General features: G+C 42.0%; 2 protein-coding genes across 4 annotated transcripts; both read left to right on the forward strand.

Moving 5' to 3' along the window:
• Positions 1–707: 707 nt before the first annotated feature.
• On the forward strand, positions 708–2,643 carry drc10 (dynein regulatory complex subunit 10). The gene is made up of 4 exons (XM_073469158.1): positions 708–1,334; positions 1,451–1,672; positions 1,761–1,832; positions 2,305–2,643. The coding sequence occupies exons 1-4, from the start codon at positions 708–710 to the stop codon at positions 2,584–2,586; spliced, it is 1,203 nt and encodes a 400-aa protein (XP_073325259.1). The 3' UTR covers positions 2,587–2,643.
• Positions 2,644–3,657: 1,014 nt separating this feature from the next.
• On the forward strand, positions 3,658–21,036 carry LOC140998274 (DDB1- and CUL4-associated factor 1-like). 3 transcript variants are annotated; one of them, XM_073468498.1, is made up of 31 exons: positions 3,658–3,794; positions 4,072–4,254; positions 6,217–6,413; positions 6,553–6,629; positions 6,852–6,925; positions 7,593–7,706; positions 7,827–7,964; positions 8,130–8,723; positions 8,838–8,939; positions 10,399–10,557; positions 11,158–11,337; positions 11,437–11,546; positions 11,799–11,895; positions 12,014–12,180; positions 12,344–12,468; positions 12,563–12,639; positions 13,184–13,348; positions 13,655–13,810; positions 14,229–14,867; positions 15,023–15,300; positions 15,403–15,601; positions 16,408–16,490; positions 16,593–16,677; positions 16,861–17,094; positions 17,289–17,382; positions 17,475–17,579; positions 17,844–17,917; positions 18,488–18,577; positions 19,036–19,197; positions 19,374–19,476; positions 19,596–21,036. In XM_073468498.1, the coding sequence occupies exons 2-31, from the start codon at positions 4,219–4,221 to the stop codon at positions 19,652–19,654; spliced, it is 4,773 nt and encodes a 1,590-aa protein (XP_073324599.1). In that variant the 5' UTR covers positions 3,658–3,794; positions 4,072–4,218; the 3' UTR covers positions 19,655–21,036. The 3 variants fall into 3 exon arrangements, with proteins under 3 accessions (XP_073324599.1, XP_073324598.1, XP_073324600.1); XM_073468497.1 differs by having other exon boundaries at positions 4,195–4,254; XM_073468499.1 differs by lacking the exon at positions 4,072–4,254.
• Positions 21,037–23,916: the final 2,880 nt, after the last annotated feature.

A 23,916-nucleotide genomic window follows, 5' to 3' on the forward strand; every position in this document is an offset into this window, starting at 1 on the left:
ACGTCACTAACGAGCCTGTTGGCTGTGTCGTCTTCATAATGACGTATATAATCAATTAGTTGATGACGAACTGAAACTTTAAGTTAAAAAAATATAATAATAATAATATCTTTTAAATTGACACAATTCAAACAGGATCAATAAATTAACATACAAAGTTTTTGTCAAATAATAAGGTCCGGTGAGGGAAACCGGAAGGGGCGTGGCTTCGGCGTCTATAGATTTAATAAAGTTGTTAAACCCCTCACTTTAAAGACGTCACATTTATTAATACTGTATTTATCTAATTAAAAACAAATTAATACACGTTTATGATTATTTTCCTCTTTACCTGCTATCCGCGCGAGTGATTTAGTGGTATCCTAGCAACAAGAAAACGAGTCAACAATACCTTGTACTTCCGGTCCACACACCAGCCGACAGGTAAGTATTTTGTGAGCTCAGTAGCTCCATTAGATTATCACAACACAACACTGGGAACTGTTATCAGTCACGTTATGTTAAAAAAACTAATTAATTAAGATGTTTAGCCTGATGATGTCTCATTAACACGCTAATGTTCACTCATTTAACGCGAAGTGAAACTTTATCTCAGCTCGCATGTGCTAACACAGATTTATGAATGTGTGCATGAATCTGTCAAAGTGCATTCATATGCATAAACATGGTTTTTTTTGTTGTGGTTTACTGTTTTCCTACCGTCCAGTATGTCCGTGAAGGGGGCGACAGTGCTGGCAAAGGCAAAGACCCAGTTAGAAGCTGCTCTCCAGAACCAGGAGCCACCACAGAAGAAGCTGCTCTCCTCTGATGCTCAGCTCATCTCAAACATTTTGCACAACTGCATCAGTAAAGTTGTTCTTGCAGCGACTCTGCCCGATCTCCTCCGGCTGAACAGTCTGTCCAGAGTTGTGGACGAGGAGTTGAGCAAGGCGCTTCAGAGGCATCACACTTCAGTTGAAATACTGGAGACGCTTGAAGGTCTTCAGCAGGAGTCAGGAGAGGATGGGGAGGCAGGGACGAGATGTTGGGCTCAGCTCGAGGAGGACGTCAAGAACTCTGCCAGGGATCTGCTCAGGTTTATACGAGCCAACCCAGGTGCCATTTCTGGTTTGAAAGCAGAGCCGGGTGTGGAAGTGGTGGAGAATGAGAACGTGCTGATACGCGAGCTTGAGAAGTTTCACCGTCAAATGGTAGAAAGGTTGTTGACCAGTCCGGATGAGGAGGTACAGCAGGCTCTCCACTGGCAGGTGTCTTCAACCACTGCGGCCGATCTGGAGGACTTGGCTTCAAAGGAAGAAGAAGTCGCTACAGCCATGAAGGAAGTGGATGAAAAGGTGAGGAAACAAGTTGAGTCTGCCACGTGTGGACAAAAACAAAGACTTCTTCAATGAATCCTGTGCTCTTGACCTTTTCCTGTCTCACCTGTCCTTCTTTCCTGTTTATGAAACAGATCTGTAAAAAAGATGAACAGATACAAACTCTGCAGAGTGAGCTGCAACTGGTGAAGACACAAGAAGCGAGTATGTTACTTCTCCTGGACAAGCTGTGCAATCCACACATAAAAGCATCCAAGGTGAAGCGGGTCGGCATACAGCAGGAAATAGATCAGCTGAAGATTCAGCTCAACAGTCTGATGCTTGAAAACAAACAGGCAGAGACGCTGCTCCAAGAGGTGAGTTCACATTTTAGTGGTTGTAACTGATTTAGTTTTCATTAAAAACTCACGTCTGCTGACAAATGTTTTTTTTCTCTCTTGGCAGAAAAATGAAAAGGTGGAGACAGAAATTGAAGAGTTGCTCCGAACGTTTGACGGTAAAATGGAAGAAATCCAGGTACAAACATCAGAGTTCAGAAAAGTCACTGGAAAAGATCATTAAGCTTGTATGTGTTTGTTCAGGCTGCTGTTTGTTGGTTAACATGAAAGTTCAAGTTCTTGATCTCAGATTTAGTAGTTTAAGAAGATAATCTCACAGTCTTCATCAGCTGATGGAGTTTGGTCAGTCCATCCGCTGATGAAGAACTGAGTCTGTTGAGAAACCATGTTCATATTCATCATCCTGCTCTACAATACTCATCGATGGATAAGAAATTAGTACTAATCTCTGACCTGTTTAAAGGATAAGTTCAAAAATGTGACATCATTTCAAATCAATTCGGGATCTGCAGGCTTCTGGAGACTTGTGTTATTTCAGACGAGCTATTTTTAAACTGTTTTTATCCTCTCATCGTATTTTTTCTTAACTACCCTTAACTTTCCGTCACCATCGCCCCCTTCGCCCCCGTCGCCGTCTCCTCTCGTCTCAGGCCAACCTGGACATAAACGAGATGGACTATGAAAGGGAGGAGGAGGAGCTGAGGATGCTGGAGAAGCACTTCTCCGTCCTCGAGGCGGAGTACAACCACATCCAGGAGAGGCGTCGTCTGGCAGAAGAGAGGAGGAAGGAGGGGCTGAGGGAGCTGGAGCTGAAGACCAAAGCTGCTGTTTTGGTGCAAGCCTGGTGGAGAGGCTACAGCACTCGCAAGGCTTTAAAGAACAAGGGCAAGAACAGGAAGGCCAAGAAGGGCAAAGGCAAGAAGACCAAATAATTTTAATAAAAATAATAATAAAAATGAGTGTTTAGACTAAATACCATTACACTCCACATTCAGTGTGTTTGTCATGTATGTCTTTTTTAAATAAAGTAGCTTATGGTTCGATTATAAAGGATTGCAGAACTTTTTTTCCGAGCAACATTTACTAACATGATACTCTGTTGTTGCAGCAACCGCAGCAGATAATGACATATTTTATTATTTTAAATCACTGAACATCCTCCCAGGTGTTTGGCAGTTAAGACTTCTCAGTACTGCAGTGAGTGTACAGACCTAATCCACTGACATCTCAGTTATGTATGGACATTTCTTTAATTCTTGTTAGTACATGAAGTTTAATGACGTCAGAAAATATCCAGAATATCTCGACTCAACTTTAAACTTAAAACAGGTCAGAAAATTAAAACATGGACTGATTAATTACTGTTGCATTGTGGCCCGTTAGGCTCAAGAGTCTCAGTAGTCCACGAACCTATTTGTTAGGCAGTACTATACTTTGGTGTAAATTTCATTGCTGACCTTGGAAACTCAAAATCCAATGAGATCTGCTGATGAAGACCATGGGATGTGGTGAGACAAGTTAAAATAGAATAATAGAAAAACAAAGTAAAAAGCAAATAATAATAATAATAAAGACATATTTTTATTTACTTTTCGAATATTCTATTTTATTTTGTTGCATAGGTTTATATTAGACAAGGCAGGTTTATTTATATACCACCATTCAGGCCGAAGACAATTCACACTGCTTTACAGAGACAGAAAAGCATTAAAACAAGACATTAAAACATTTAGAACATGATACAATCACATTTAACAGACAATAAAAACAAAAGGCACACATCAATACCTCCAGATAAAAATGTATTTAAGTTTTATCGGTTATATTAGTTCAAATTTTAAGAATAAATCGCGGTTATATTGAGAAATACACTTGTAACACACCAGCAACACCAAACTCACCGCCGAACTACAACTCCCATCAGCCACGTCGCCGTGTGTCGTCATCTAACGTCGACTGTCGTGCTGTGACGCCGCGTACGGCCGCCGGGAGAAGTTTGAAAATATACGTGAAACTTTTTTCTTCTTAAACGTTTAATGTCAGCGCGGTTTCACTCGCTTCTGTCACGGCGAAATTTGGCGGAACTAGTTGTGAACGACTGGTCGCAGCGGGGCGGTGAACGCGGGACGCTTCTCTTCCGGTGAGTGTGTCACATTATAAACTGTTTTCTTGCTAGCTGGAGCTGTTTAGTGCGCGACTGTGACATGAGGCGGCTGTGACTGTCAACACGCTGCCGCTCCGCACTCACTGCTCTCAGGGACATGTTTAGCAGCTTAGCTTCACCTAACACGAACCAAAGGGACCGGGTTTGTGTGTCTGTTAATGCTGTGGGAAGATGCGGGAGGAAGCCGAGGACGCGGGGTGAATTTAGGAGAGTTAGCTTAAGTTTGCTAACTGTCGCCTCTTTGCCGCGTTAGCTCGGCTCACGCAGCAGCAGGGAGAGTGTCCTCTGAGCCAGCTGTCCTGACCAGAGGCCACCTGTTGGTGTGTGGATTCACGGCACAACGGAGGCACTTTTCAACTCTGATAATCTCTTACAGTTTCTGAAAACTGCCTGCTCAGTAATGCCTCAGCGTCGAGCCGCACTCAGACAACTGAGGGTAAGTATCAGCACCGGAGACAAACGAGGAGAAGTTCATTTTACAGAGTGCAGATGTAACAGGTGGAAGTGAAGCCTGTGTCACACACGAGTTTCTATCAGAGCCCGACTGATATGTAGTTTTTGGGGCCGATGCCAATGTCCAATATTGATATATCGACCGATATACACACATTATTTGCAATGAAACCCTCAAATGTGGCTGTCAAACACTGCTGTGACAAACATGTGTAACAGAGGCAGCGTATTTTACAGTTTAACAATACACCTTTTCTTTCTGAAATGACAGCAATGAACTGAAACAGTAAAGTAATAATCATAAATCTCTTAGGCCTGGGAAGTACAGCCTTAAAATAATGTCACGATAGTTTTAGGCTTCAGTATATATCATGATATTTTACGATGTCCTCAAAAGCACTTCATAAGTATCAAATGTCACAATGTAGGGATGACTATTGGCACTTTCACTAAATATGAACACAATGAGATTTATGATCAATAATCATAAGTAATGTGAATATAATGACTAAGTAGGTAAAGACAAGTACTAGAACGAGTACAACAGTCTGGTAAGTTCAGTTGATGACATCGCTTTACTTGAACGCAGCCTCTAAAACCAGGAAAAGACAACAAATCACGATATAACGATATCTAACAGACAATATCTCGTCTCATATCGTGATAATGACATATATAGTGAACATTCCCCAGCCCTAAAATCACCCCAAGCATCTTCTTTCCCATTTTGTTCTTTAAAACCAAAACGTTTTTAGATCGATAACAAACACGCCAACACCAGATATTAGTCGGGCTCTAGTTTCTACACCCTCTTCTTCAGATATATCACTTTCTTCACATCACCTCTGACTCTTCTATTCCTCCTGTTATTATTATTTTTTCCCTGCTACACCTCTCACCTCACATCTCCCTGCAAATTTTCTCATAGTCATAGGGTGACATATTTATTGTCATTAGAGTTGCAACAATCAGCCCATTAAACGAGTTGAAAGACAATTAGTTGTTGTTAATTGTTTCAGTCATTTTGCAAGCAAAAATGAAGAATATTTGCAGGTTCCACCATCTTAAATATGAGGATTTTGCTGCTTTTCTTCATCATTTATGACAGAAAATGAAGATTCTTTAGTTTCTGGACTGTCTGTTTGACGAAATAACTAATTTGATGAACTACTTTGGACTCTGGGAAAATTATGATGAGTATTTTTCACAATGTTTTGATGTTTTAAAGACAAAAAGAAACAATTTAGCATGAAAATGATCAGCAGATTAACCAATAATGAAAAATATCGTTAGTTACATCCCAAGTTCTCATACAAGACACATGCATGATAATGGTGGTGACGCTGGTGAGTCTCCTGGTCGAGACAGATGATGTGGCTGAAATTATTTCTACCGAAATGTGGAGATTAGTGACATAAAAAGACACTTTGTTCCTTTTTATTTCAGTCGAGTCACGAGGTGAGGCAGAGGGCTGAACTCATAGCATCTCCCCGACACACACCTCTCTGACGTGGGATTGGGGGGAGTGTATCTGATCATTTCTTTAACTTTCTAAAAACTGACAACCCGACATTCACACCCACTTTGATTAGTCAGGAAGGAGGCAGGCTTGAACTTCTTGAGGTTTTCTTCTTCTTCATCATCATTTCTGTCACTTTTCATGTGGACGAACACTGTGGAGGTCTTCCAGCAGAGACTGTTTGAAAATGTGCACCTTGTGTTAAAAACCATTATATAATCTGAGTTTTACACTTTTTATTGTTAAGGAAGGAAATCTGAATTTTCAGTCACTGCAAAGTCACATTTACAGGACACCCAACAAGTGATTATCTAAATCCGTTTTGCTCTTCCTCACTCTCTTCTACCATCCATACTTCTTCTTTTCCACCCTCACTTGTCTCTCCTCTTTCTTTCCTCCTCCTCCTCTCCTCCTTCTGTCTTCCAGACAGCAATGTCTAACCCTCAAGAAGAACCGTCGGCTGCCATGTCAGCTCTCCTGTCGTCGGCCTTGTCGGCCGCCGTGTCGGCTGCCATGGCAGTAGCCATGTCCGTGGATGCTAAGGCGGATCTAGCGACGCTGCTCGACGAATGGGAAGAAGCACAGCAGGGCACCACGGAGCAGCTGGTGTCCATCCTCACTAAGTCAGCAGAGCTTTGTTTCTGAAAATCTGTAATCATTGTGTGATTTGTTTCATTATGTTCGACACAGAGTGCTTCTTGTTAGACTCTCTCTGTCCATGTTTCTGTGTCTGGAAGTTTTTCATCTCTGTGTCGTCTGCAGAATATCTGAGCTGATTGAACGAGAGACGGCAGAGTATCACAAAGCCGACCCTGATCCGTTTGATGACCGTCATCCAGGTCATCATCCATTTACACTTTTACAACCAATCTGTTTTTATTACAATCCAAAAAGTTTCAGAAGCACAAGATGTGTTTACCTGATCTGGAGACTGATGTGATCAACACAGATGGTCTCTAAGCTTCTTCCACAGTAAATGTGCCAGTCAGGGTTTTCTGAGCTGAACTGAAGCGTGCCTTCTCATTGGTTGTTGAGTTTCTGACTCGTGTGTAACTTTTCAGGTCGGGCAGATCCAGACTGCATGCTGGGCCAGCTCCTGAAGATGCTCTTTATGAATGATGACTTCACTAATGCGGTGAGGACTGATGGGTCTTTTATTGAACTGTGTGATGTGGCTTGTGAAGGCTGTGTGCTGATCATCAGAGTGTGATGGATGAGTTTAGTTACTTTTTGGGGTTGAATACCCAGAAATATTCAGATTATACCGATATAAAACAAAGAAAAGTAGAAAATCTTCACATTTGAGAAACTAGAACCAGAGACTGTGTATTTTTGTTTGAAAATGACTCAAACACTTGATAAATAATTAATTATCAGTTAATCAACTATTTGTTTCAACTAACACATTTTCTGCTCGATCAAATATTCACCTATTATTTACAGTTGAATGAAGCAGCAGTTAAAGAGCCAGACGAGGTCTTTGCAGGCAGTGGATGTCATTTTACTCCATGACGCAAGAATAATCAGCTCCTCTTATGTTTAAAGCTGCTGTAAGCGTTGCAGTTGCTCAAGCTAACTTCCTGTCCTCTTCTCCCTCCTCTCTACTGCACCACACATGCATGACTCCTTTCTTTTTTTGAACAGTGATAAGCAGTAGAGCTATTTAATGTTATTTTAATGAGAACATGACACTTACAGGAGTTTTGACAATGTCTTTTTATTTGTATTTCTATATGTAAAAAAAGGAAGTTTGAATTGCTACAAAAACGGAGCTCGACTAGATTTCTGTGTTTGCTTTCCAGCTGATGGACACGTATATAATGACGAGCAGAGAGCTGGAGCTCAACACCGCGGCCTGTCGTTTGCTTCAGAACATCATGCCGGGCCTGGAGACGTCTGCCGTCTTCCAGGAGAAGGTACAGCTGTAGAAGATGAATGATGTCAAAGACGGCTCAGCTTTATTAGATGGTGCACAGTGAAGTGTTTTCTTTGATTACCTGTGTTTGAATCAGCTCTATGATGTGTGTGTGAGACAGGAAGGTCTGGTGAAGAAGTTGTTCACTTGGGCTCGTGAAGCAGAGCGGCCGCTGAACGTCTATGCCACGGGCCTGCTGGCCAGAGCCATGAGCAACCAGGAAGTGGCGGCCAGCTACGGAGAGGAGAACGCTCAGCTGGTGGGTCCCAGATCCTGTCACTCACTGCACTATCCCTTTTATAAGTACAGTTTATGCCCTCAACTTAATTAAAGTTTGTACACTGGTGCTACTGTAGCATAAAACACAATCTTGAAAAACTCTTCATGACTCTAACAAACTCACCTGTGTCCAATCAACATCCAGGTGCCCATCATGATTTCGCGCCTTCATACGCTACAAGCTGAAGACGCCAAGAGTCGCTTAAGTCCCACCACGAATCTACCTCAGGACTCTCAGGTTGAAACAACCAAAACCTCAAACATCTCAGCAGACCAGCAAGACAAGACGGAGGGGGAAGATGAGGGAGAGGAGGGAGAGAGCAGCAGGCCAGGGTCAAACGCCAATTACAAACCTTTGTCTCAGCTCGGTTCGGCTCTGAAAAATGGCGGTGGATCCAGCTCGACCCGACTGCTTCCAGACTTTGTTTACCAGGCGAGCCCGGGCCCTGTGTCCAGGGAGACGGAGGACAGGCAGGGAGGAAGAGGAGGAGGGAAGAGACGGGCAGTAAAGGAGAACGGGAGGAAGGCAAAGCAGAAAATCAACTTCACCTCCTCCTCCGGCAACACAGAGGAGGAGGTGGAGAGAAACGATGGCAGCGAGCAGCCGGCCAACAGCACCTCCTGGTCCGAGATGAGCTCGATGGTGATCGGCTCCGACTACAGCCTCTCACCGCTGAGCTTGGCCATGGAGCAGAGACTCATCCTGCAGTATCTGACACCGCTCGGAGATTACCAGGATGTGAGACTCCAAAACGCAATACAGCACCTTTTAACATGAAAGTGTTTGTCTCCACATGCAGGGTCGACTCTTCTTAAATCCACCGTAGGTCAATCATCTTTGTCTCTTCTGCAGTTGCTTGCCTTCTTCATGCGGTTGGACACCTTGTCGTTGATGATGAACTACATCGACCTCAGGCAGACCAAAGATGTCCAGCTCATCTTTGATGCCCTCCTGGTAAGACTGGCTTTCTCAGAAGCCGCCAAAACATTATGGATGTAGATGGAAATTTGTTGAAGTGATGCAGTTTATTTTTGTCCACAGACTTCAGTCCTCTCCACAGTTCAAATGTCACCCACAACTAATACGACGATAATTACCTCAAGCATTAAATATATAGCTGAAACCAGTTTGAAGTTTGCTGGAAATGTATCCAGGAAGTTAACAGCTATTTATTAAATACTTCTTCGAAACTCCCTGAATATTGTTTATTAGACAGCGCTGAGGGTAATTTTAAATGGAGTGAAATCAAATGAAGTGTTACCAAATGTTCTTATGGTGTTAAAGGTTTGTTTACACCAGTTAAGTTCCTAAAATCAGCAGTAAACAGGTGTTTTTTGTTTTTTTTTCCTTTGCAAATCAAACTCTTGAATTATCTTTATGAAAATAGTGTTTTCTATAGTTAGACGGGTACTGAGTGAGTCTTTAAACAGTCTTTTATCTCGCTCCTCGTTCAGCCCTGCAGCCCCTCCCCACAGAGGAGCTGTGTGTCTGTGTGAGGAGGATAAGCTGAACCTTTGAAGGTGGAGCTGTTCTGAGCTCCAGAGAGTTAGCGAAGAAATGTACCAACTTTACCCAGAGGTGTCTCTTTTTATACCACAAAAGTGTCCAATTCTTTGCCTGGTTTTTAATTGTGCAGGTGTTATTAATTCTTAGATTTAATTCAGGTCTTGAATATCTTGAATATTTTTTCTTGCCTTTCAATACAGAGTGACATTAGCTAAACATTTATTCATTCATTTATTCATTCATTTTTTGACTATTAGCAGATGTAATACAACTATAAACTAGTAGTGATTGTTGTAAGAGTGAGTTGTGCTGCAGGAGGCTCAGTTCAGTCAGCATCATCACACCTGCAGCAGAAACTGTCGCTACAGTTCGCTTCAGTCACTGGGAAGCTCAACAACTCGTTGATGTCTGTCAGTAAAGAAAAACTTATTTTTTGGTAAATCCATACATTAATTTTCTGCCACTTATCTGTGTCCATATGAAAAACATGGAGCCTACATTACCCACAATGCAACATATCCACTGAGTGACATCACTGGAGGCAGTTTATCAGATTACATGCAGCAAAAGGCTTTATACTACCTATTTCGCACACAGTCGTACCCCCCAGGACCAGTAAACACACTTTAATGTGGAAAATTGGTGGAATTACCCTTTAATTAAACATAAACCTCAATAGGATCCAACTGTATGAGGTGTTACAGCTTCTCTATGGAGTCAATGTCGTTGGTTAAAACCAGATTTTTCATTCTTGTGGATCCAGATTACAAAACAAACAACATTTCAGTCTCGAGTACGATCTGCTGAACACGACTGTCACTACACGTCATCAGTAATGAACTGATGTGTTTGCTGTTTAGTATTTTTCTTTCTAAGTAGTGAGTCCGTCTCTCGTGTCTCTCGTCAGTATCTCGCCTCGCTGCTCCTCCATAAGAAGTTTGCAGCGGAGTTCATCGCTCGTGGAGGAGTGCAGACACTTCTGGAGATCCCGAGGCCGTCGATGGCAGCGACCGGAGTGTCACTCTGCTTGTACTACCTGGCGTACAATCAGGACTCTCTGGAGAGGGTACGACACACACACTCACACTCACACTCACACTCACACACACAGCTGATCTGAATATTACACCATTAGACAAACATGATCGTAGCTGCTACTCTTTTCTTTAGGAGGTTAATTAAAAGGCTCGGGGTTTTGTTTAGGTTAGAATGAATGTTTCTGAAGTAATTATTAAAAGTTAAAATAAAAATGGATCCATGCCGATTATTATAATTGATAAATTGTTAGTCATTTATCAAGTACAAGTACAGTGTTTATGTGATCATTTATACATTTTTATGGCAGGTGATGAGGCTTTAATTTGTGTTACATTTATTTTCCTTGTCGATTAATCTGTTCATTATTTTCTTGATTAATGGATTATTAGTCCTTTTTGAGTGTTGATTGCCTTCTTTGAATAATTTACTGAAACTTAAATGTGCTGCTGATAATCTTGTTTGTTCGTTTTGTTGTCTTCTATGTGTTTTGATTTATATACATTTTTTAAAAAGACAAGAAAATAAGATGAAACTCTCCGTTTTAGTGAACAGGGTGAGGGAGGCTGGTGTGGCTGGAACGAGACGGAGCCTTTATATTCTGTCCTTCGTCTCTACTGTGTGTTTGCAGGTGTGCACACTGCAGGACGGCGTGCTGTCAGACATGGTGTCCTACGCTCTGTGGTTGTTGGAGTCGTCCCACGCTGCAGGCGTCTGCCATGCCACCATGTTTTTCTCCATTTCTTTCTCCTTCAGAGCCGTGCTGCAGCTCTTTGACCACCAGGACGGCCTGCGCAGGCTCGTCAACTTGGTCAGAACTAAACTCTTCATCGTTTTTAACATGAATATTGTGCTACCTGTCTTATCTGGAAACCTTTACATGTTGGTGGCTCTCCTTCTCTTCCTGCAGATCAGTACTTTGGAGATCCTTAACACAGAGAACGAGGTGTCTCTGATGAGTGACGACCAGGTTTTCTCCAGCCGACAGACAGCCAAACATACCTGCATGGCCCTGCGCAGGTAATGTATAAAATATATGAGTGAGTGGAAGCAATAACATCCATCACAACATGAGGTGCAGAGAACAGCGTTGTGTTTGTAGGGCAAAACAGTTTGTTTTTTATTTTTGTCATACTGATGTTATAAAAGTATTTAAAATTCATAAATCTTGCTACTCTCTTTACCTGTGGCTGTAAACAGTTTTAAGCACCAGTGTATTACTGAATAGAGTAATGGAGTACATGAGTTAATTATTGGTTTGACTTTGCTCAGGTACTTTGAAGCTCACCTGGCAGTGAAGGCTGAACAGGTCAAACAGTCCCTGCACTCAGATGGAGGCACTGTCGTTCCTCAGCAGCCATTTTACAAGGTAAAAAACAATATCATCATCCTGTTTGTTCAGAGCTGTGTATGACATGTGTTCATCTTCTTAGATATAAATCCTGTGTGTGTGTCTGTGTGTGTGCGTGTGTGGCTGCTGTTTCCAGGCGTACTCGTACACCAGAGAGCAGGTTATTGAGATGATGGAGTTTCTGATCGAGTGTGGACCTCAGCTTCACTGGGAGGCCGTGGAGGTTTTCTACAAACTGTCCTGTGTCACTTTAATGCTGCAGCTCATATCGGCAGCCTGTGACTGGAGGACGTACTACGGCAGGTAGAGCCACACGTTGATGAAAATGATCCATCAGTCATGTGTTTCAGTGCTGTTTGTTTTCTTCCGTCCATCAGTGTGATGAATGTATCGCCACATTTAATGCGTTGATAAGTAACTGCACTGTCTTTCTTCTGTCTCCCTCTCTGTGTATCCGTCTGTCCAGGAGTGACACGGTGCGTTATGCGTTGGACATCCTGGCGATCCTGGTGGTGGTCCCTAAAGTCCAGTTGGTGCTTGCGGACACTATCGAGGTTCTGGATGAAACCAGGTCGCCTGTTTCCACTGTGGGTCAGTGCAAGTCTCTGTTTTCACCTTCAGTTGCTTCAGTCTTTGGATGTTTTGTCCTGGATGTGGATGAATACGTTTGTTATGTCTGCTGCAGGTATGAGCGTCATTCTGGGAGTCGCAGAGGGCGAAGTGTTTGTCAACGATGCTGAGATCCAGAAGTCTGCACTACAAGTAAGCAGCTGGCGTTGATCAGTGATTGATGCTGATTTTTAGCCACACAACATGTATGTAGTCTACAGTTACTTTGTACCAAACTGAAATGTCTGTAAAACTGTTGTATAGGTTGAAATTTCAGACAATTTCATGGTTCCTGCAGGATGAATCCAACTGATTTTGGTGATTTTCTTACAGTTAGTGACTTGTCTTTTTTTTGCCTTTGTTCCAAAAAAGACAATATTTGATATCCACAAACCTGTTGAAATCCAAAACTTTCATCATGTCTAAAAGTAGGTGTGTTTCTCCTTCCAACCAGAAATGTGGGCTTTTCTTCTGTTCATCTCTGACCCAGCCATGTAAATTGTTGGCTAGACAACGCACAGAGCGAACTGTTAACGAGGAAAAAGGGCTGTGTGTCAGAAACTGCCATTAAAAACCCCCAACTGAGGCGCATAAAAGTGAAATATTAGTCTGCCTGTAAACGTAACCACTGACATAGTAAACCGTCTAATACATTCTTACTGATAAACACTCCCATCTCTTCCGTCTCGACCCACAGGTGATAGCAAACTGTGTGTGCGCTCCAGACCAGAGCCTCAACACTGTGGGTGCTTTTGCTGTCGCCCCCCTCAGGCCGTCTCTCCACCCCCAGCAGCCCCCCGCTCCCCACAACAGAGTGCTGGCCCACATGTGGCAAGTAGTGCAGAACAACAACGGCATAAAGGTAAGAATGAAAAAGAGTTATATCGATTTACAGGACAAACAGTATTTACTGTGTACTGCTCGAGACTGCTGCCACTGTGATTACGGTTATTTTATTGTCTCCTGTGAGAGAAACTTGGATTAAGGGAACTGCTGCATCAGGCCTGACATTACAGGAACAACACATAAGAACACGTGCTGGTTTTTTTGCTTCTTAACAGTACAAACATATTTACTCCCCACCAGCACTCTGAGTCTAAATTTCAAATTTCTACCCTTGAAATAATAAAGATGTTTAGTCGAACGCTCTCCTCTCTGTCCGCTGCAGGTGCTTCTGTCTCTGCTGTCGGTGAAGATGCCCATCACTGATGCAGACCTGATCCGGGCTCTGGCCTGCAAGGCTCTGGTCGGACTCTCTCGCAGCTCAGCGATCAGACAAATCATCAGCAAGCTGCCGCTCTTCACCAGCAGCCACATTCAGCAGGTGAGTGCAAGATCCAAGTCCAAAAGATGTGACGCGCACAAAGTGTATACTGGAAAAGTTCCAGAAAGAAAAGCCCCACAAAGCTGCCATCCTGAATGTAGATTCATGCAAACATTCATTCTCACCATTTTTCATGAACTTAATTGATAAACTGAATGCCACACGAGCCTCATGACTGCATCAAAGATCTGGATTCAGATACGGATAAAAGAAATGTTTTGTTAAATGAACAAACATGATGCAGGCGTGGCAGAGGTTTGTGTTTGCTGCTTTCTAGTTTCTTCTAGTTTTTAATGATCTGAAAAGGAAATACTTTCCAGAATTTAATAACTTTGGGATTTTACCTGAATCTCACCAACAAATACAACCTATTAACATCCACTAATGTGATGTGTTTTTGTTCTTCTCACCTCCCCAGCTGATGAAGGAGCCCGTGCTGCAGGACAAACGAAGCGAGCACGTTCGTTTCTGCCGATACGCTGCCGAGCTGACGGAGCGAGTGTCGGGGAAGCCTCTCCTCATGGGTACCGACGTCTCACTGGCTCGTCTGCAGAGGGCGAATGTGGTCGCCCAGTCACGGATCACCTTTCCTGAGAAGGAGCTCCTTATGCTGATCAGAAACCACCTTGTGGCTAAAGGACTCCACGACACGGCGAACACACTCGTTAAAGAGGCGAATTTACCCGCAGCATCCCTCTGTCCGAACTCTGCCTCCTGCATCACCCCTTCCTCCTCCTCAGGGATTCCCAGGACTTGCCGGTTAGCTGGCGGGATCACAGCTCGTATGGCCGGTCATGTTGGGACCTCTCCTGTGTCTTCAGTCGCTGTAGCCTCCTCCACCACTCCCTCGTCCTCTCGTTCCCCAATCACTCCTCACCCATCATGCTCCTCTGCCCTTCTCTCTCCTCCTCCTCCTCCTCATGCTGGACCTCATGGGCAGAGCCCACATCTGGTTGGCCGGATTTTGTTCTCACGAGAACGCCCGGTGGCCCATTGCAGCTCAGGAAAAAAACTTCGTGCCCTGAAACAAAAGTCTGACCACGGTGCTTTCATACAGGTCAGTCACACACCTTGGTTTGGTTTTGTGTATCACACTATAGATACGGGAAATATAATGAGATGTAATTAATATACAAAGTAGTGCATTAAAACTATGACACTTGACAACCTTGTGTGAATAAACCTTGTGACCATTATTCCTCTCTGGATCAGACTCCAGCCATGAAGAAGCAGCTAGAGCGCCACCTTCCTTCCCCCCCGACCCTCGACAGCATCATCACTGAGTACCTGAGGGAACAACACGCCCGCTGCCCCAATCCTGTCACCACCTGCCCCCCCTTCTCACTGTACACCCCCCACCGCTGTCCTGAGCCAAAGCAGAGGCGACAGGCGTCTCCCAACTTCACCGCCCGCCTGGGGAGCAGGGTGCTGTACCCCAAATATGGCGGTGTGGACAGAGGGTGTCTGGATAGACATCTGATATTCAGCAGGTGATGAACAATCTTTGAATGCAGTTTATTTCATGTTAAGGTGAAATGTGTCTTCTGATGATGGAAGATAGGATGTAAAATGATCTAAAAACTCTCCTGTAGGTTTCGTCCGATGACGGTCTTCCACGAAGGCGATGGAGACGAGAGCGGTTTCACCTGTTGTGCCTTCTCAGCCCGCGAGCGCTTCCTGATCCTGGGAACTTGCTCCGGTCACCTCAAGTTCTACAACATCTTCTCTGGAGAGGAGGTGGTCAACTACACCTGCCACACGTCAGCCATCACACACCTCGAACCCTCCAGGGTAGGTTTACACACACATCTCAGAACAGCTGCTGTCGTCTGGTTCACAGGAAGTGAGTCACACGTTTCTGGTGCCAGTTAATGTAAGTGTAATGATTTACAACCTGAGCACGTTTTAGTTTCTGCTCATCAACCTGTGGTCGTAGCAATTTTTAAATATGATTAATCCAATAGAGAAGACCGACGTTATTGTTTCTAATGTTACATTTTTAGGGTAGTTTTGTGCTAAAAAACAAACAAATGTGATGACCCTCTTCTCTCCCTTACACGAGCCTGTTTTGCGAGACTTAACTGATGTCTGTGAAGGAAATCTGAGAGAAAGGCGTTTTTAGTTTAGTTTCTCTCCAGCGTCCCTGTTCAACTCTCCGATATCTGCTGTATTTCACTGTTCTCTCGCATGTGCTTCCAACTGTTTCAGGACGTTACTGCAGTGAAAACCCAGCATTTCCTGATTTTGCTGTTTCATAATAAAAGCTTTTAAATAACAAAATAACGGAGTTTTGTTGTAAAGGATTTATGGGGAATGACTTGTGTTACTACTGAATTATTAGCTGCAAATAACGATTATTTTCATTGTTTATTATTTTCTTGATGAGTCGATTAGTCGTTCGGTCCAGAACAATGAAATATGTGGATCAGTGTCTCCCAAAGCCTGAGATGATGTCGTCAAGTGTCACTTTGAAACATATCACTTAATATCCTCAGAGTCAGATTATAACACGCGAGGAGTCACAAGAAATAAGAGATTTTGTTTTGATTGAGTCGAAGAAATGATTAAATATATTAAACCTTGTTTTTGTTTCTCAGGATGGGAAACTGCTGCTCACCTCTGCCTCTTGGAGTTTCCCCTTGTCTGCTCTGTGGAGCATGGATGGTGTCTTTACTCAGAAGTAAAACTCTCACCCACACTCACAGTTGTAACTTCACTCACCATGTCAGAGTTTCTCATGTTGTGTGAACTGTGGCGTTTGAACTTTTGGTCTCTTTCTCAGGAACTCGTTTTCAGACGAACACTACGTCGAATTCAGTAAACTCTCTCAGGACAGAGTGATCGGCACCAAAGACCAAATCGCACACGTACGTCACAACTTTCCTTCTGTTCACTGTTCTGTTTCTTTAAGTATTTAACCAGTTACCTCTGTCTCTCCTTTATTTTTTAATATGTGGCATTCAGGAAAATCAGAGAAGTTTGACCCACATTCAACATTTATATTCCTCTCTCTTTGAAATATTTTCCACATCATTTCTCGTTTGCTGCAGATCTACGACATCCAGACAGGTCAGAAGACTCTGACTCTGAACGATCCCGCCCTGGCCAATAACTACAAGAGGAACTGTGCCACCTTCAACCCCACTGACGACCTGGTGCTAAACGACGGCGTGCTGTGGGACGTGCGGGCGTCACGGGCCATCCACAAGTTTGACAAGTTCAACATGAACATCAGTGGAGTTTTCCATCCCAACGGCCTGGAGGTCATCGTCAACACTGAGATCGTATCCTCTCATCCTGGTGGTTCGAATGAAACAGTCACATGATCATTCATGTCTTTACACGTAACAGTTTTCTGACATAAAGAGTTTCCTGAGCCTGGTGGGTCAGTCAGTGATACTCAGCAGGTACCACAGATATTTGTGTCTGCACCGTCCTGTGTTGTTCTGTAGCTGTGAGCCTTGACAGCAGGTATCAGTGGGACCTGAGGACCTTCCACCTCCTGCACACTGTCCCTGCTCTGGACCAGTGCAGACTGGTCTTCAACAGCAACGCCACCATCATGTATGGAGGTACGGACTCAATGTGTGTGTGTTCGAGCAGCATGTGTGTCCATTATTACTGACAGAGAGACATCTTTAATGTGCTGAATCATTACACACAGCGATGCTGCAGGCTGATGAAGAGGATGATGCGATGGACCAGCAGATGAAGAGTCCCTTCGGTTCGTCCTTCAGGACCTTTGATGCTACCGACTACAAGCCCATCGGTAGGCTGCACTTCTTGTTTATTGCAGACTAAATGTCCATTAGTCAACAGCAGTTTGACTCAATTTTCTATTTTTAAAACAGGAAAAACAAATGAAAATATAAACGTGTGTTTGGTGACTCTTACTGACGGAGTCGCTGGTTTGTGTCTTTTCATTAGTTAATAAGAATAGTTTCTTATTAAACTCTGGTTTTTACGTACTAATCATTTGTATGATGGTGATTTTTAATTTCTCCGTATTTTTCCGTGTTTTTTTCTCTTTCAGCCACAGTGGATGTAAAGAGGAACATCTTTGACCTGTGTACCGACAGTAAAGACTGTTACCTCGCTGTCATTGAGGTACTTTTATTAATGTTTAGCCTCAAACCCTCAGCTGGCACCTTCTGTTGTCACCGATCCACACAAATACAGATTCTAGCAACTTAAACACAGACAGAGTATCTGATAGTGATTGTTGTTGCTTAACTGTCTTTGGCTAGTTTAAAGATAATGAAAGAAAGTTCAAGGCCTTAAAATCCTGACGTGAAATAATATGTGTATGCTCACTTGTCGGATTATGTTGTATTAAAGATTCAAGATTAATTTAATTGTCATTATGCAACACAACATTGTATAATATAATTTATAATAAAGTTTCTGTTCTGTGTAATTCATTAAGCTTCACACTCAAAACCCAAAAACTAAACAGACTAATGGATCAATAATAATCAAGTCACAGAACTAATTTAGAAATAAAAAACAAAACTAATTAAAATAGAACAGGTCGAGTATAACAGACTTTATTTGTGTATTATTTTGTCCCATGTTGCCACAACAATTGATTTTGTGTTGTCTTTTCTTGTCTTGTTCATCTTATAAAGTCTGCAACTCACATTTGAAACCACAGATTCATATTGTGTCTGTCTGCAGAACCAGGACACGGTGAGCTTGGACACGGTGTGTCGTCTTTACGAGGTGGGACGACAGAAACTGGCAGAAGAGGGAGACGATGATGATCAGGTGAGACGGACCGGGCAGAACCAGACACTGATGTTCAGGGTTTTGTTGTGATCGTCTCAAAGCAAGACGTTTATAACTCAATGAACAGTCTGGAGGATAATAGTTCAACACTTGACATCACAGTGTGTAATCATGATTCTCGACTCGACTTATCTTTACTTTATCTATTATTTAATTATTATTTAATAATAATTATTTATGGTCAGAATTTTGATTCTCCTCCTGATCCGAGGTCCTGGTTCAGTGCGACTGGCCCCACAGCTAACTGAGCCATGAGCTAATTAGCAAACGGTAGCTAGCTACAGAGATAGCTAGCAACATTACTCTGGTTATACGCTGTCTGCTTTATTTCTGGAGCTTCCTTTGAATTCTGGCCATATTTTACAAATGACACCTTTAATGTAGCAACATGAGTCAGGATAATGACGACTCGGCATTTGTTTGTTTTTCTCTTCCAGGATGACGAAGACCAGGATGATGATGATGATTCCTCAGACTCGGATGACGACGATGACGATGATGATGATGATGATATTGACACAGACCCGCTCATAGAGGAACTGGAGAACAACGATGACCCAGAGAACGAGGACCGAGTCAACTCTCCCACAGATGAAGAGGTGACCAGCTGATTGTCTCCACCTGCTTTACAGACACTTTCTGCAAATTATTTTCCAGATGTTTTCAGGATGTGTAATAAACATTAAACCTATCAGATGTTTCTTCTAGTGTCTCAGCAGTTTGTAGATTTTGCTAAGAAGGAATCCTCGTAAAGTTTTTTTAAATGCTTCCTCAGGTTGCAGAACTTCTTGGCAGCAACAGCGATGATGACAACAGTGACGACGATGACTCGGAAAACTCAGACCAGTCGTTCGGAAGTGATCCAAGTAACCCAGACTGTGAGTAACACTGATGGTTTTTGTTAATATTCAGGAAATTGTTTGGTCACATTCACACGAGAGGTTCAGATGTTTTATAACACACACATCTGTATCTGTTGTGTCCCCTCATCCTCCAGACCAGTCAGATGAGGAGAATCGTATCCTTCGGTCCATCAGAGACCGGTGGTTCTCCTGACCTGCTGCTGAAAACTTGAACCCCAACAAGGACTTTTTTCCCCCCTTGTAAACCACCAATTATCGTTTCATCAGGCAAGTTGACTGTGAACACACTGATGTGCACGTCAGCATCCGGGAGAGGATGTTGTCTCTGAACCTCAGAGAGACTGATGGTGAATAAATGCTTCCCAAAGATCACGGTGCTCAGATGAATAATGACTCTCACTTTCTGCTTTGTTTCAGTCGGAGAGAGATTTGTGAATAAAAAGTATTTATGATGTTTTAAGATTTAATGTCGCTCCGCTCGAAAAGAGACGTTTTGTTTTGTTACTAAACTTTGTTCTCTGTTGAGCTCAGAGTTGAATTCATCGACCGTGAACCACCCAGGAAAATGTACAATACTTAGAGCCATAAGGGGAAACTACACAGTGTTTTATCCACTGGTCTCACTCTCTGGAGAAACATCATCTCTTTACCTCATCAGAGAACTTTGGACCTGTTCAGACCCGGTGTTACCATCCGTCCTGAATGATCCGATCACAGTGGACAGGTGTGACACGGCTACGACAGATTCTGAATCATTGTCTCCTTCTTGTAAATTCAGCATTAAATGAAAACATGAAGTTGTTTCCTTGTAGAAAGTGTCAGTTTGTGGCAGCATGGCTGCACCAGCCTGTCTGCTTCTGTGTCTACAGTGCTAAAGTCTGACCTGCCGACATTTAGCAGCTGTTTGAACACACTGTTTACACTGATTTCACCATTTACACTCAATTTATGAAAGAAGAAACATTTTATTGACGCTGAACATGTCACATTTTACAGATACACTAAACAGTAACCAGTATAGGCTCCTTCTTTGTCCCCGTGGAGAAAGTCACCAGTCTCCATTCGAAAAAAGCTCAGTTTAGTGAGTTGTTGAGTTGGAGAAACTTTATATAGTTTGTGAAACGCTGTCTCTGACTAATTCTTCATTATTTGGGCCTTCTTGTAAATTCGGCAAATGTTAATTACTAAGTTATTTATTTATTTATTTATTTTTGGTGATCAGATCACTCAGGACGGATGTTAATACCAGGTCTGAACACGGTGTTATTTCCACAGTGAAACAGTCAGCAGTCTTCCGGACATGTTGTTACATATATATATATATATATATATATATTTTCTAAATGATGAAAGCTAAAAGCCAAATAATCATTGAGCTTTCCTCATTTTACAGCAATAAAAACATGGACACCAGTGAGACAGTTCTGAGCCTAAAGTACAGTTTAAATGTAAAGTCCCAGGTATTTTGTGTACAGATTTAAAGACAGAGGTCACAGAGGTCGTCTCTCTTTGGCTTCCAGGTATAAGAATTGCTCTATGTTTCTATGCACATAATAAACATGCTTATTAATCTGTGTTAATATCAGATTTTTGCAGAAAGGCTCCACTGCACTGACGCTCGGGTCACTATGAGTCTGCTTTTACATTCTGAATAATTTCCCTTCGAGTTATAAAACAAAAACACATTTTTAATGAGGAAACCGACGTGGCAGCGTTTAATTTTCTGATGTTTTTTAGTCAAAGTCGGATAATTTTGTGTGATTTATTTATTTTGACTGTTTTTGATTTAATTTAATTTATTTTAGTTTATCTTTGTAGGACTTGATGGTTTTTACATGTTGGGAGAATCTGAGGGATCTTTTATCTTCTCGGTTTTAAACTTTTATGCTGTTATCAGTCATACTTTTTTTAACACTGGCAGCACGAAGCCGACTGAAAATTATTTGATAAAAATAAATGTCTGTAAAGGAAGTGAAGCAAGAAATGTGAACTCAGTCATCATCTCCTCCCTCCACGCTGATGTAAAGTCAGCTGAAGTCTCCAGCTACTTCGGTTGTTTTACTCTGTTTTACTGTGAAGCTCCAGAAATGTTTGGTGCACTACGAGACTTCACCTGACTTTATATCATCAGGAGGGAGGAGATCTGTGGGTGAATCGTTCCTTTAAAAAGTTTGGATACAGACAGAAAACCTTCAGAGCTCTCAGTCAGTCAGCAGGTCAACAGTCCGCACAGTCAGATTAATGGCTGTTGGTTGGATGTTTGTAGCAGCTGATAATGTTGGCGAGCGTGAATGTCTCTTTAAACAGGATACAAATACAGTAAACCATGTGTCTGTAATGAATTATATCACATTATGCGACGATCGTTCAATTTAATTTGATTAGTTCGTTATTAAATGGAATAAACATCAATTAACGTGAGTGTTGTTGGATATTGTTTCGTTATCAGCTGCTACAAGGTTTCAAACACAAGGTGGGAAAGTGAGATTTTGTATTAATAACATTTTTCACTTCACAGTGTGCTTACCTCATCGCCCAACAGTCGACCTTTGACCCTCAGTGGGTGTCATCATTACGGGTTAACATCACAGCCAGTACTCGACAGGTTCTCTCTCTTTGAGCTCGTGTGTGTTCGTGTTTGTAAAAGACATTTGTTGGAAACTTTCAGACCAACTTTACGCTGCGTCCAACAATCGGCCACTGATTTCACAAAGCTGTGAACGACCTGGATTTGGTCCCGTGGCTGCGTGGAGTGTTTTCTGTTTTGTTACTGGTTGTTCTGGTGTTGAACCAGTCGACATCGCTGCTGCAGGATGAAAACTTAACGCCACAGATTTGTTCTCTGTGTTGTGAGCGAACGGACGTGTGTACGTGACGTTTGTGTTGGACATTTACAACCTGAAGTCGAGCTCAGTGAAACGTTCAGTATTTCCTCCTGCAGCAGCTCTTCAGAGCCACAGAATCTACACTTGTACAATAGATTGTATTGTCTATAAATCTGCTTTACTGGTTGTAAATGGTTAATAAGACTATCAGTATATACTTGAGTTCATAAGTTCTACTTTAATAATAAAAGACCGTTCTCTTGTAACTCTTTTGCCTTTTCTCATGATAGTTTCATTACAGCTTCACTATCACAGTTTTGTCTTAATTGATTTTACTTTATTACTTTATTACTTTATTACTTCAGTTCTATGGGCACATTTTGGTAAATGTAGTCTGTCTCATTAGCAGATAATAAAGCATCATATAAGAAACTTGTGTGAAAGAACTGAAAAGTTAAACGTGTCACAGATCTGGAGGTTTTTGTTGTGTGGTTACTTGAATCAGCCACTAGAGGTCAGCGTTGTGATACAAACCCACATCACACAGTGATCCACACTGTTAAAGTATATAAGGGTATTATAATTAGGCTGCTGTCTTATTTCCATGTAATTCTTCCTACACAGATAATTTGTTTGATTGAAAATGATATAAATGCACAAAGAGATGATAATAACTGTGTAATGACGTATTTTCTCATGCAGCTGAACCACAAACATGTTAAAAGTGATATTTCAGACTTCAGTTGAAGATGAAATAAATTCACTAACTATAACTTAAAAACATTTAGTATAACTTAGAAATACTTAAAGGGACATTTCACCTTAAAATGTGACTCCATGTTTTGACAGTCGGTCTTCAGGCCTGACATGACGCTCCTGTAACACTGTTGGTCTCACAGACAGTTTGAAAACAGATGAGTGAAATCGTTACAGCAGAACCAGAGAGTCCTTTTTTATTTCGAAAACATGTCGCCCACATTTGACACGATCACATGCAGCTTCACCAAAAGACTTTATGACTTTTATCACATACGCAGTTTCAATCACAGTTTACGCATCCTCAACACCTGTAAACTTACCTGTACCAGCACTTCATCCTTCAGTTTATCACAAATGTACAAATCCAATATATGAGATTTAAAAAAATCTAAATGATCAGATACGTTTTTATCTTTTTTTTATTCATTTGTGTCTTTTTATCTCATAATTCCACTTGTTATTAGTTTCTTGTTCATTTTAAAATGTGATGATGTAAAGTTTCTTTGAGTAACATGAAATGTGCTACATACAAATTTCTTTATCACATAATTATTTTATTTATTTATTTATTTATTTATTTATTTATTAAATATGATTAAATATGCTCATGATGTTGACTGAAGAACCACAGGGCCGTCAGAGATGGAAGACATCTTGTGACAGCAGTTTTACAGACAAGGGTTTTCACATTTGATCAAGTCCGACGTCGACGGCTGTCTGAAGTGTTTCACTGTATTTCTTTATGATTAATGGAGACGGGATGTTCTCTGCTTCACACACTGAAGGCTTCAAGTTACATCCTGAGCTCACAGCGTCCACACACTTCATTATCTGTTGCCTGTCGATGAGTCAGGCCTCTAACACCTGCAGC

This window comes from Pagrus major, chromosome 6 (genome assembly GCF_040436345.1).
Source record: "Pagrus major chromosome 6, Pma_NU_1.0".
Taxonomy (NCBI): Eukaryota; Metazoa; Chordata; class Actinopteri; order Spariformes; family Sparidae; genus Pagrus; species Pagrus major.